This window comes from Notothenia rossii (genome assembly GCF_949606895.1).
Source record: "Notothenia rossii genome assembly, chromosome: 1".
NCBI classification, from domain to species: domain Eukaryota; kingdom Metazoa; phylum Chordata; class Actinopteri; order Perciformes; family Nototheniidae; genus Notothenia; species Notothenia rossii.
Genome location: NC_136912.1, coordinates 49,153,206 through 49,168,221, shown reverse-complemented (window position 1 = coordinate 49,168,221; position 15,016 = coordinate 49,153,206). Strand labels below are relative to the sequence as shown.

The window sequence follows — 15,016 nt, the reverse complement described above, 5'->3', positions numbered from 1 at the left end:
CCCTCTGTTTTCCAAATGCCAGGAAGTATTCTTGACTCGCTTCTGAAGCAAGACGCTCGGAAAACATGTGCTACCAAGCAAGCGCACTCGACATTGAGAAACACCCACTGTGTTTTTAAGTGGCAATGGAGATTATTTGTTGACCCTGCTTTGAAGGATGTTTTGCTTTTACAAATGGTGCGCCTGATCACTGCCTGGGTTTTGGTTGAAGTGCATCCAAATGCTGCTGCGTTTTCGCGTTTGGCTCATTTTCCATCTGAAAAACACGTTGTCTACCTGTCCTGTACCACTTGTTATGACTTCTCTCTCTCCCGTATTCCGTTAAGACCCACCCCATCTCACTCCTGAAACCTACCAATCAGAGTAGGGGCGGGTCTTCACAGAATACGTGTGGGGAACAAACTGAACTGTGGTAGTATCAATATTTTTTGCTCGGGGGCCACTATGAGTTTAAAATGTGTCAGACGGGCCGGGCCAGTAGCAGATTTGTGAAAAGATATTTAGCTGTCCACTCCTCATTATACACTCGGCACTCAATGTTGACTTTTCTTTTCTTTGTTCCACTCATTGTTACAGATGCCGGTTCAAAGGTGAATTAGGTTCAAAGGTGAATTATTACGTCATTGCGTCATCGTTTGCGTCATGACTTAACACAGCGTTTTACGTCGCTGATTTTCTCCGCAACACCGCTCACAACAACATCAATAGAGGACTCCGTCGGGATTTCGAAGCCAGATTAAATTAAAGAACTACTTCTCCAACCTTGTACCTTTCTCCAGAGTGCCGTGGTGCATTGTTTATTAATGTGGTTCAGCTGCATTACTGCCCGCTGCAGTGCTGCTCGTCTACCTGAGTTTATTCTCCCGTTAACTCGCGTCAGCGGCCGCTGTAACGTTTTCATTGACTGACTGTCACACAAGCAGCTGATAAATATCCCCCATCCCCATCAGTGAATGTGTTTTAGTCTGAAAGCTGTTGGCATCACAACGCTGTTATGAAAGTTTATCTGGCATTCTACAGGTGATGTTAGCTAATCAGACTATCTTGACTACTTGTGGATATCATATTGTGGTATAAGCCGTTTTCTACACGCATATTTTACCAGCGTAGTTTTCGTTATGATTTTACTTATGATGTAGCCCATGTAGGCCTATTGATTACATACGATAGCTGCAATAATACAAAACAACAGGAACACGTCTGCCTCTTCACAATGGTCAATAACAGTGAACGGATGGTTATTAAAGTAAGTTAAAATAAACAGAATTACACTAAGCATGGTTAGTGTTGCCTGACTTTATAAGTGTTTTTTATAAGTGGTCGCGTTCTAGACACTTTGCTCAGCGCTACTGCTTGTTACAACTAGTATTTGCCGTACTCGCCATGAACTGTTATTGCTCATGTTGAGCATATTTAGTTATATGACAAAGCCATGTTAAGCCAATCACATTAGTTACATTTGGAACATGTGTTGCCTGCGTGCACACTGGGCACACTGGGATGCTGTTGCGAGCATGCGCACAATAAACGGTCTTGTGAACTCCGACCAAAGAGATGATGGTTGTGTGTGATTTCTCTCCGTGAATATAGCTAGCTAACCACATTGGTGACTGATATAACGTGCTGCAGAAATGTCTCACGCTACAGGTTATGGGCCCAGTCATGCAGGCCAAAGGTGGTTCAGACTTTTATTCGACGGTGAAGAGAAAAGTTACGAGCTCTGGGAGACGAGGTTCCTCGCGCACATGGAGTTACGTGGTCTCAGAGAAGTTATCTCGGAAGACCCGGAGATAGATGGGTATGAAGAAGAAACTCTCGCGGAAGATGAAACCAAGAACGGTGAGGCATATGCAGAGCTAGTGCAATGTCTGGACAACAAGAGCTTGTCGTTAGTAATGAGGGACGCGAAACGTGATGGAAGAAAAGCACTGAATATTCTTCGCGAGCACTATGCAGGAAAAGACAAACCCCGCGTGGTGAGTTTGTACTGTGAACTTTCCTCGCTCCATAAGGCTAGCAATGAAACGGTCACTGACTATATTATTCGAGCAGAAACTATATTCACGTCATTGAGAAGAGCAGAAGAGCACATTAGTGATGGGCTTCAGATAGCTATGGTAGTTAAGGGGCTACCTGATTCATACAAGCCATTCGTCGTGCACATCACCCAGACGAATGACACTGTAACGTTTGGCGAGTTTAAAACGAAACTGCGAAGTTATGAGAGTACAGAAAAATATGGGAAGAGTGACGTGAATGTTGAAGAAGACAACGTGATGAAATCTAGCGGGGCAACGAGGTCACGAGGACGAGGAAGAGGAAAGAAAATGGACCTGGCTGATGTTGAGTGTTACACGTGCGGTAAAAAGGGACACATGGCCAGAATATGTCCTGACGGGTACCACGTGAGAAGAGAGGAACGAAAATGGGACACACCACAGCGAGGAATGGGGCGCAGTCGAGGACGAGGCCGTGACCATGTGAAGAAAGCTGATGAAGAGACGGGGGCAGAGCCAACATCTTTCAGTTTCTTCAGGATGAGTGACTGCCCTACACAGAGAGGGAACAAGAAAGGTCTAATGGTCGACTGCGGCGCCACAGCACACATGATCAACGACGCCACAAAGTTCAAAACAGTTGACAAGAGCTTCAGACCCGAGGACCACATGATCGAGCTGGCCGACGGATCCAAGGTGAGCGGGATGGCGAAGATGAGGGGAGACGCTGAAGTCTGTTTGCTGGACAGCGAAGGACGACAGGTGAAAACGAGGCTCAAGCAAGCGCTCTACATCCCATCTTTTCCACAAAACATCTTTTCAGTCAAAGCAGCGACAGCCAACGGAGCTGAGGTCCACTTCAAGGACGGTAATGACTGGCTGGTCAACAAGAATGGTACCAAGTTCAAAATGGACGTGTATGGTAGGCTGTATTACCTTAGCACAGTAGAGGATGAAAATGTTGATGAAATGTATGGGTGTCATGACATTCAAACGTGGCATAGGATACTTGGTCATTGCAATTTTGATGATGTTGCAAAATTAGAGAAGGTGGTTGAAGGGATGTCTATAAAAGGGAAACATGACATGTCCAATCAAAACTGTGAAATATGCACACAGGGCAAATTTACACAAAGCAGAAACAGGCATGCAGATGCTAAAGCTACAACTGTGTTAGAGCTAGTTCACACAGACCTATGCGGTCGTATAGAACCAGCAGATAAAGATGGGTACAGATATGCAATAGCATTTACTGATGATTACAGTGGGATGATTTTTCCATACTTTATCAAAGCAAAGAGTGACGCGACAAAAGCTACTGAAAAATTCATAGCAGATGTAGCGCCATATGGAAAGATAAAGTGCATAAGGTCTGATAACGGCACAGAGTTTACGGGACAAGAGTTCCAGTCTCTACTTAGGAGTAACGGGATAAGGCATGAGAAGAGTGCACCCTACTCACCTCATCAGAATGGAACTGCCGAAAGAGGTTGGAGAACCTTATTTGAGATGTCACGATGCATGCTATTGGAGAGTAACCTCCCAAAGCAATTATGGACATATGCTGTACAGACAGCAGCTCAAATCCGCAACAGGTGCTACAGTAAGCGGCTAGAGCAGACACCTTACTGTGTTTTCACAGGAAAAACACCTAACCTATCTAACATGAGGATATTTGGCTCTGAATGCTATGTATATAAGCAGGATAAAAAGAAGCTGGATTCTAGATGTGAAAAGGGGATCCTTGTAGGCTATGACAAATACAGTCCAGCATACAATGTGTATTATCCTGAGACAGGAAAAGTCCTAAAACATAGGCTGGTGAAATTCATCACCAAAGGTAGCGCAGATAGACAGACTCAGACAGATTGTGACATGGGGGAAGACTTTGAGAGTTATGCAGATACACCACCAAAGAGAGTCAACCAGGTACAGGGACAGCCTAAGGAGCGTAAAGAGTCCAGTGGTGAAGAGACTGCTGAGGCAGGTCCTACCCAGATAGATAGTACTGAGAGAGAAGAGGGAGAAAGGAGATACCCTACGAGACAGAGAAAGGCTCCAGAATACTTTAAGGAGTACCAGTGTAAAGCTGAGTGTGATGGTGACGAAAGTGAGAATGTAGATTATTTCTACAGAGTAGCTTATGGTGTACCTAATACACTTAAAGAGGCAATGGACTCTAAGAAGTCAAAAATGTGGGCTGATGCGATGAAAGAGGAGATTAATTCTTTGACCGAGAATGAAACTTTCACTCTGACTCCACTGCCAAGAGGCAAACAAGCAGTGGGAGGTCGCTGGGTATATGCAGTGAAAGAGAGCCCAGATGGATCTGAGATTTGTAAAGCCAGATATTTTGCAAAGGGGTATAGTCAAGTTGAAGGGATTGATTATAAAGAGACCTTTTCACCAACAGCCAACATGACCTCTGTACGAGCATTAATGCAGGTGGCTGTACAGGAGGATCTTACTTTACACCAAATGGATGTGAAGACTGCTTACCTCCATGCTCCAATCGACTGTGAGGTATATATGGAGCAGCCGGAAGGTTTTGAAATCAAATCAAAAACAGGGGAACACTTAGTGTGTAAACTAAACAAGTCATTGTATGGTTTAAAACAGTCCGGACGTAACTGGAACATGTTACTGCATGATCACCTTACAGAGAACGGTTTTGTGCAAAATGATGCTGATCATTGTGTCTACAGCAGAAATACTGAGAATGAGAAAGTGATTCTGTTAGTATGGGTGGATGACTTAATCATAGCAGCGAGTGACAACACCTTACTCACTGATGTCAAAGAAATGTTGAACAAAAGTTTTAAGATGAAGGATATGGGTCCACTTAAACACTTCCTGGGTATCGATTTCAGACAGAGTGATGGAGAGATCAAAATGACTCAAAAGAGACATATAGAGAAGATGTTAGCAAAATTTGGAATGTCTGAATGCAAACCGAGATCCACCCCATGTGAGCAAAAGTTAAACTTTGACAGTGAGGGTGAAGTGATTGATTCAACAGGATACCGAGAGATAGTAGGTAGCTTGATATACATTATGACATGTACTAGACCTGACCTGAGCTGGGTGGTTAGTAAACTATCTCAATACCTAGCAGAACCAAAGCAGCAGCATTGGGCTACAGCCAAACACCTACTGAGGTACTTAAAGGGTACTATAGATCAAGAGCTACACTACCAGAAATGTGAGGAAAGCGTTCTAAAGCTGGAGGGGTACAGTGATGCTGATTGGGCAGCCGATAGGGATGATAGGAGGAGCACAACTGGATACTGTTTCAGCTTAACTGAGAATGGTCCAGTTATATCGTGGAAGAGCAGGAAACAGCCAACGGTGGCATTATCCACCTGCGAAGCTGAGTATATGGCACTAGCAGCCACTACTCAAGAGAGTATGTACCTTGTACAACTACTAAGAGGAATAGATAGTTGTAACCAGCATGTACCAGTCAAGATATATGAGGACAACCAGGGGGCGATAGCTTTATCTAAGAACCCAGTATGCAGACAGAGAAGCAAACATATTGACATAAAGTATCACTTTGTACGGTCTGCACACACAGAAGGGAAAATATGTATAGAATACTGTCCTACTGCAAACATGGTAGCGGATGTCTTTACCAAGCCAGTGACAAAGGCTAAGTTTGAGAGTTTCAAGGGATATTTGTTTGGAGAGTAATGTGAACTGGCAGATGTAAATGTTTTGAAGTCTTAAGAACACTGCCAGTATGCCAAATGTTTTATTTTTTTTTGGAGTTTTGTATTTTTGGTTTTATTTACCATTATAGAGAGCTATACACATGTCTTTGAGTGGGAGTGTTGAGCATATTTAGTTATATGACAAAGCCATGTTAAGCCAATCACATTAGTTACATTTGGAACATGTGTTGCCTGCGTGCACACTGGGCACACTGGGATGCTGTTGCGAGCATGCGCACAATAAACGGTCTTGTGAACTCCGACCAAAGAGATGATGGTTGTGTGTGATTTCTCTCCGTGAATATAGCTAGCTAACCACATTGGTGACTGATATAACGTGCTGCAGAAATGTCTCACGCTACAGCTCAGGTAAATCTTGACCCCCTCCAATGTAATCGTGACGTATTTGGTTCTTGGATGCTGCCGGGTTGCCGAGTGGGGCCAGAGAATAGACCAGACTCCAGCAAAGGTCAATTGTGTCTAGAGTGCGCCATCTAGTGGGATCAACTGAAATGCCGGGTATTGTAGGAAAAAGGCAAAATTAATGCGGTCTTTACTATAATTTGGACAATTTTGTACCAATATTCGGCGGGCCGGATTCAAAAGCCCAACAGGTCGTATTTGGCCCGCGGGCCTTAGTTTGCCCATGCCTGATCTATTGTAACAGTGTAAGCGGAGCCGTGACGTCATCTTCATTGCAAAACACAAAACCAACATCAGCCGTTAGCTGTTAGCCCTCAGAGCTCACAGCTCCTCATATCTGTTCAGAAACTAGACAAAAGTTAAACAAGTACAAACCACAGACTGTCTGTGTCATGGCCAGTGTTGGGATTAACGCGTTACAAAGTAAAATACACACACACAAACACTTGCTAATGCTAACACTCACACACACGGCAACGCTCACCAGCAGCACACATACACACAATGGCAGATGCAAGTATCAGCGAGAGCAGCAGCGCATTTGCAACTTGAAAATATAACCACTATTTGTGGGGATAAAAGACTCAAAAAATCTTACAGTAAAATGTAATATGTGTGCAGGACAGAAAGCATTGTCCACATCGAATAACAGCAATGCCAATCTCCTGAAGCACCTAACTAATGTACATGGGGCTATACAACTAGTCGCCAAAGACCCCAGCGTCTCAACCAATGTCTAAACATATCTTTTGTGTTTTATTGTTACACTACATTTGATAATGATAATTGCTACAATGATGGGGAGTTGTCTTTTCTCTTACTGTGCCCCAGAACAACACAATACTTGTATTTTTATTGTTATTATTTTTAAAGTAAAGTAAAGTAACTTGTTACTAGTTACTTTTATAATTTAGTAACTAATAAAGTAACTATTTACTTTTTGAGAGCAGTAACTATAACTATTACTAGTTACTTTTTAAAAGTAACTTGCCCAACACTGGTCATGGCGAATACAGTAATTGGTTTATTTATGCCGTTGTTGTGAGTGTGGACGGTCGGAGCATATACAACGTTAGCTTAGCCGATCTCCATTCAGAAAACACACATTTTAAAAGATTTTTCGCCTGCCGTCTGTCTGCAGACTTGTCAAAGCATTAATTCATGGTTTTCACTAACCGGTATCAGTATGTTGTTACTTCGGCATCATTTTGAAACGTGTGTTCCAATTAAATCACCTGGAAAGAACCTTGAGTTTGGAGAGCCAGAAAACTCTGAAAAAGTATCCGATAGCCGGAACTACGCCGAGTGGAAACGCAACCAAAAACGGCACGGCACGCTTAAACCACACTCCGCGCTGAAGTGGAAATGCGCCATTAGCTGTATGTTGTTGTTGTTGTTGTTGTTGTTGTTGTTGTTGTTGTTGTTGTTCATAAGAATTTTAGTTTAAGTGTGGGGGAGTGGTGTGTGTACAGTTTGTGTGTCTCTGGTATGTGTTTCTAAAGATCCAGTGCGTCAGTGACAGGTTTGAAACCTGCCCCAGCGTATTCTCTCAGGGGGAGCCTGAGGGCTGTATCTGCACAGGGTGTGTTTAGAATCTTTACACGTGTGAAAGGAAGACATGTGTGTAACACTGCTTCAGCCTTTATTTTGGAATGGTTGTTGTTACAGTCAAAGGTCAGAAGGCCTCCTGTAACCTCATCATCGTGTTTCCTTACAGTGTAAGAGATGGTGTAACACGTGTGCAGTAACTCCACTGACGTATTGCCAAACTGAGTATGAGTTAGTGATTAGCCAGATGACTTTGTACTGGTATAGTTACAGTAAGCCCTGGGCTCAGCTGAAATGGGCTTTCAGAGACCTTTAACAGGCGGGTGGAGGTGAAGGTGTGAATGTAAGCACATGAGGAATTTATTTGAGGATGTTTTGACAAAAGACTGGATTTGTGAACATTATCTCATTCCTCTCTTAGTCCCTGGCTGCTCTATTATCACATATAGGTATCATATACATACCAGAACAGCTCTATAAGGGGAGTCTTTCCCTTAAAAAGTCTGAGACAAAAGCCAGGCCGTCATCCACAAACTCACACCATGTGTACCGGTCACACCAGTCAGAGGGGGAGGGACAGGGAGGGATGGGGGCGGGGGTAAGACAGAGAGAGAGAAAAAGTTGGCCTGGTCAGAGCAGGGATTCTCAAGGGGAATGTACAACACAATATCAACTTTTCTTTTACCCCTCTTGTGCTAGCAGCACACTCCCAATGTTCCCTCCTACCTCTCTTTCCTGCTCTCTTTTTTCCTCCCCCCCCCTCTGTCTTGACACACTCTCTCCCTCACTCCTGCCCTCTGCTCCTCCACCGCCTCCCTCACTTCCTCCTGTCCACATTTCTAACTCTTAGTGGGGAAAAACATGGTGTCGGTGCACAGCTCGGAGCTGGTTCCACTCGGCTGGGACGCTGTCACTAAACGTCATCTGTTCCTACAGAAAGTCTCCTCCAAGCTGGGGCCCGGTGTCCGGCAGCAGGGGGGGGGCACCAGAGCAGAGAAGGGGCCTTCAGCTCCAGGCTCAGGGACCGGACCTCCAAGACAGGGAAGCCCTGGGTTCAGGCAAGCCCAGAGAGATGACTCCATGCTGGGGGAGGTTTGGCAGAGCGCTGGGGGTGGATCTCCAGCGAGGCACAGCCAGATTCAGAGCCAGGGTGAGTCACCACGCTGCTGTACGTCTGTAGAAACATTTCAGAACACACACATCCGCTTTATGAAGCCTGACATGTAAACACACAGCAGCACATGGAGTGTGTGTCTGCTCTGCTCCACAACACCCTTCCCAGTTGTCTGTCAGGCATACAGAATCATTTTTCAGTGTGTGTGTGTGTGTGTGTGTGTGTGTGTGTGTGTGTGTGTGTGTGTGTGTGTGTGTGTGTGTGTGTGTGTGTGTGTGTGTGTGTGTGTGTGTGTGTGTGTGTGTGTGTGTGGGGGTGTGTGTGTGTGTGTGTGTGTGTTTGGTGGAAGAAGAACTCTGCTTTGTCTCCACAGAAAACTCAGGAAATGAGTCGACTGACACTACAGAGCTACAAGTTAAAATTCCTTCCACATTCCACTACACCACACACACACACACACACACACACACACACACACACACACACACACACACACACACACACACACACACACACACACACACACACACACACACACACACACGCACACACACACGCGCACCACACGCACGCACACACACACACACACACTCTTTTTATGTACACATTATCACATACAGTAAGAATCACTGACAATTTATACTGGTATGTGTTTGTGTGTATGTGTGTGTGTCTGAGAGATCAATCAAGGTGTGAGTGCGTTTCCTCTAGTTTTCTCATTTTTTCTTATATTTAAAGTGGACCTATCATGCTATATTTGAATAATATAGTGTAGGACCATACCTATATAAGGCATATTTATACTTTTTATTTTTCAAAATACCTAACAGATCATGCATTTTAACCATTCCTCATTTCGCTCAATTTAACACTGTCTTTGCATGGGCTGATTCTGTGAGAACAGCACCATCTACAGGCCTGGCATATGTACTACAGCGTCTCCAATGTCCGTGGCTGTCTCCTCCTGATTGGTGGAGTTGGCCCAATAGCCGTAGCGCCACTTCTGTGACGTCATAGAAGTGTTCAAATCTGTATCAGGCTGTATCAGATCCGTTGCAGCCCCTTTTTAAGAGATTTGGGTATGGAGGAAAATAGAGAGGGTTGTGTTTTCTGACACTTGGTGAGTTCCCTGGAACACCGGGGACACATATTCATGTATAAAAGATGTACAAAAGTGCATTTAGCATGATAGGTCACCTTTAAGATACAATTTAACTTTATACTTTTTAGATCTTGGTGCTTTTAACTACATATTTGTACCTGATTTCTGATGATAAACTGCTTTATTCAGTATTTGTACTTGGTCTTTACTCGTGTGTGTGTGTGTGTGTGTGTGTGTGTGTGTGTGTGTGTGTGTGTGTGTGTGTGTGTGTGTGTGTGTTTGTGTGTGTGTAACATGTGGTTTCTGGACAAAAGCCTGTTTGTCCTCTTTGCTGATACACAGGAACAAACAGATTCCTCTTGACGCTCAGATCGCCATCAATGGATGCATGTGTGTGTGTGTGTGTGTGTGTGTGTGTGTGTTTGTGTGTGTCTGTGTGTGTGTGTGTGTGTGCGTCTGTGTGTCTGTGTGTGCGTTTTGAAGTTGGTCCGACTTAATTAAAAAAGTGTAGATTTAGCCAATATATTAATGTGCTCATTGCTTTCATATGTATTACTATTTATATATGAAAGGCTTCTGTAAACAGCTAAATCTGCTTATAGGATAAAATAAATTAACCTAAAGGAGCCTGGCCCAAAGTTTTACGGGGTCAATTTAGGTTTCAGATCTTTCTTTAGCACGACAACACGTTGTCTCCTTGGTTCACTTTCTGTTGAATTAGCTAACAGATCTCATCACTTCAAAGCTAAATGTGTCTAGGGTCACATGACATCTGGCTGTATGCTGCACTGAGTCAGGCTCTGCTCGACAGTGCCCCTACACACGGTGGCGTGCGTTGTCGCTTGCCGGCAGGGGGGGGGGTGAAACTCGACCAACAACCAATCACATGAATCTCCCGCCCCAGACACGCAAGCACGCGGTTTGGTTGGCTAAAGCTTGTACTGGCATATGATTCGATTGGCTGACGCCTCCGTCGAGGCGTAAAAAGTAGAACATTGCTCTACTTTTGCAGCAAACACCGCGAGAGAAGCTACGCTTTGCTCCCACAATGCAGTTCGGCGAATCGTGACGTCACCCCATTCAAAGTGAATGGGCTGAAGCGTTGAAGCGGCAACGCACGCCGCCGTGTGTAGGGGCCGTAAAGGTGGATTTGTTAATGTTGCTCAGCTTTTTACTGTTGTCTAGGCCCCGCTATGACACACTTAACATCACCCTCGCAGATGGGGCTGTGATGGAGAAGGTTTTATGCGTGAGGAAGAGGTCTGAATTAGTTTGTTGCATTTGTTGTCATGGTTTCTCAAATCAAGTATTCTGATCTACACACGGTCAGCCACCAAAGCCTTTGAAACCAGAAGGCAGAGAATATGATCCAATCCATAAAACTGGTTTCTTAGTGTTTACTGGTAAACAACTTTACTTCAGTCACTCGTGGGAAAGCCAAAGAACTGGATGGTCTTTCTTGTGTTAGCCCACAATCGTGTAAAATGTATATTACTCCTGATCATTTTTTAAGTACACCATGACTTTTATTGACAGCCATTGATTTCAGCTCCTGCCTGTACAAACTAAGTCTGACTGAGAATGAGGAAGAGAAATCATCACAGAGAACATTGATCTTCATAAGTCTTTTGTCAAAGTGACCCGAGTATCCTGTGGTCGTGCAGTTAAAGGGGCCCTATAATAATGTTTGGGGTTTTCCCTCTCCTCAAGGTTTGTGTGCCTGTAAACGGTCTGCAGGGGCTTGAATCCCTGTGTTCCCTCCAGAGGGAGTGTCTTCCACACTCTACTGCCCCAGACAGAGGGGGAAAGGAGCACAGGCAGGATGAGAGACATAAAAGCTTTTTGAACACTGACGCCTGGAAAATCACCTTGTTATTAGGGGTCTTGTTTCAGGTCATCTGAGTGGGCTGAAAGGCACTCAAGATTAAATTCTAAATCTTGTATTCTCATATGTACAGTATAACAGGTAGTTGCACTGTACACTGAAATTCTTACGCTCAGCTCTCCACACCTATATATTAAGAAACAATACAAACGATAAAAACTTTAGCAAAATAAATGTCTTACATATATGCTTATTTTAAAATTCCTGTCTCAGAATAAAAGTGCATGAGGTGCTGCATGATAAAGCATTTGCAAACATTGTTTTTGGTTGCCTTCATTAAAGTTTCAGCTGCTGATGGTTTATGCTTCGAATGAGGTTAAAGTCAGGGACCTAAAAAGGTCTGGACTTGTGCTGTCCGGTGCTGTGCATATTTGTTTTTGTCAACAGTAAGCACAAGGCAGATCTATGGGCAGGCTCTTACCTAACATTGATTTCCTAGGCAAGAAAAAACAGCTGGTCTCCTCTGGCTGGCTTTTCATCAGAACTGAAACCAAATGAAGCCAGATGTTTCCTGCTGGCTTCAGCCGCAGCAAGTTTTACTGCTGCTCTACCTTGGCCTGCAGACACTGTGGCCCAATCCCAAACCACGCCCTACACCCCACCCCTACACACTACCCCTCCGTTTGCGCGTTCGCGCGGAGGGTCCGCCACATTAAGTGCTTTTCCAAACCAACGAGTGTGGAGGGGGAGTGGGCTATCAAGCCCTCAAACAGCGAGGGTGTTTCTCAATGTCGAGGACGCTTCCTTGGCAGGACATGTCTTCCAAGTCAGGTCCTTCAGAAGCGAGGCAAGAATCCTTCCTAGCCTCGGAAAACGAAGAATGGTGGAACAGGCTAACAGGTGTGCAGGTGTGCGTCATATGCGAGGCCCCGCCTTAAATGGAGCGCGATTTCCGCCAAAGATTTTTGAAATTGGTCGGTGCACAAAGCATTGTGGGGATTTTAAGACCGGAGGATACACATGTGCAGCCTCGACATTTCCTAAAACGAAGTACGCCGGCCTCTGTAGAATTCCAAGGATCCTGGAAATTGGAACAGTCCTTCGGCGGGACTCGATGACGTAGCATCCTTGAAATAGTGGCTCTGGAGGAGCCTTCCTCGACATCGAGAAACGCCCCGAGTCTCGGCCCAATCCCAAACCGGCCCCTACACCCTACCTGTTAGCAGATTTAGACTTATACCTTTTGTCTTCTGCAGCAGAAAGGTGAGTAATCTCAGCAGTTCAAGTTTAGCCATTCATCACTGCGTTATTTATTATAGGCACACATCTCAAGAGACTTGAGGACAGAGAGAGAAGGGGCGTGACTTCCAACGGTCTTATACCCCAGGTAGTGACATCACAATTATGTGGTACAGCGCTAACCAATGAACACAGTTAGTAGTCGCAGCAAACTTGAATAGACAATATGGTACACAGTAATACATGGAGTCATACACTATACATGTCTGTATGTTATACCTCAACACTACCCCTACACACTACACTCCGTTTGCGCGTTCGCGCGGAGGGTCTGCCATATTAAGTGCTGTTCCAAACCAACGAGTGTGGAGCGGTGTGGAGGGGGAGTGGGCTATACAGCGGCAAGCTTTGGGTCCAAACTCCCCTCTCTCCGGCAGAAACAGGAAATGCCGTAACTGTATGTAACAACGGTTTCAAATCAGCATCTCTTTGACAAAAAATGTAAATTAAGAACTAAAATAAAATTCCAAACATCTTTAATTGCGTTACTTTTTTGTAAAGCTCTTTTAGTTTTAAACCTGATGTTTATAAGCTTCTTAGTTTTTGCAACAGTCTGTAAATAAACACAACTTTATAATAAAATGCACACATTTACCTTGACTAAACACAGGTATGATCCTAAGTTAAAAACATATGAGGTTATCATGAGGTTGTTAACATCGCAGTTTATCAGTGGATGTTTGCTGGAACTGTTAGTAAACATTGTGTTTCCTGACGGACCAACCCAGTCTCACGGTATTTCGTGTTATAGTCACGACATTTGATCTATTGATTCGTGTTCACCAACACAATTTTCCCCTTTTTTTCGTGTCACACAGAACGATTTTAAAAGCAATGTATTTCTATTGGTAGTATGTTTCATGCCTGCAGCACGTCTTTTTGTCCGTTCGGGTCTTGGAAGACCGGAAGCTGTGGGGTTCATAAAAACATGTTCTTACTCAATATCAAGCCACGATTATTGTTTTTATTTTAAATCGTATAATGTCGGACTTTTTTTGTCGTCTGTGAGGAAAAGAAATGGGGCTCAAAGCCTCAGAATACTGAAATCTGTATTTTTTTTAATCTTTTTTTCCTTCTAACTTGTTATTCTTTTCTAAATAACACACGGTTATTTACTCACCAATAACACACAATTATCCTTGTTTTTATTTATTTGTTTAATTCCATAATCTCTGGCTTTTTTGGCGTCCGTCAGGAACTGAATTTCAAAATAAAAATAACCGGAAACAGACGTAGGCCTATAAGGGACATTTCGAGCATCATTGCGATACACAGCCACTGAGCTGATTACCCAAGATCCTCAGCTATGGTTTAAGCTAGCTGATTGGATGTCTTAGCCGCAATGCATGTAGGGATATGGTGATGCTCCATGCTGATGGTGGGGATGGTGTTCTGGGGTTATAGTCAGCATCTCTCTTCCTCCAAACACGGTGTGTCGAGTTGATGCCAAAGATCTCGATGTTGGTCTCATCCGACCACATCCTCTTCCCCCAAGCCTTCTCTGAATCATTCAGAGGTTCGTTGTCAAACTTCAGACGGCCTCTCATGTTGTTCCTGAGCAGGGGGGGGGGGGCCTTCAGGCGCTGCAGGGTTTGATCCATTATGGTGTAGTGTGTTACCAATAGTTTTCTTGGGTCTGTGGTCCCAGCTGCCTTGAGATCATTAACAAGTTCCTCCCGTGTAGTTCTTGGCTGATCCCTCACCTTTCTCCTGATCATCAAAACCCCACGGGGTGAGATCTTGTGTGGAGCCCCAGACCGAGGGCGACTGATGCTCATTTTGTCTTTCTTCCATTTCTGAATAATGCCACCAACAGTGGTCTCCTTCCCACCAAGCTGCTTTCTGATGGTCTTGTAGCCGATCCCAGCCTGGTGCAGGTTTACAGTCTGGTCCCTGAGGTCCTTAGACAGCTCTTTAGTCTTGCCCATGGTGGAGAGGTTGGAATCTGATTGGTTGATTCTGTGGACTGGTGTCTTTTATACAGGTAACAAGTTG

At 44.4% G+C, this 15,016-nt stretch overlaps 1 protein-coding gene across 3 annotated transcripts in view; it reads left to right on the top strand.

Moving 5' to 3' along the window:
- Nucleotides 1-8,342: 8,342 nt before the first annotated feature.
- The window catches only part of LOC307043569 (uncharacterized protein), a 204,689-nt gene continuing 198,015 nt past the window's right edge, over nt 8,343-15,016 (top strand). For 2 of the 3 annotated variants that reach the window (XR_013809407.1, XR_013809408.1), the window contains exon 1: nt 8,343-8,831. Coding sequence is in view for 1 of the 3 variants with exons in the window: in XM_079688088.1 (XP_079544214.1) it covers nt 8,543-8,831 (289 nt within the window). In the remaining 2 variants the exon portion in view is untranslated. The remainder of the gene's footprint in view (nt 8,832-15,016) is intronic. The other variant, XM_079688088.1, reaches the window with a different exon arrangement.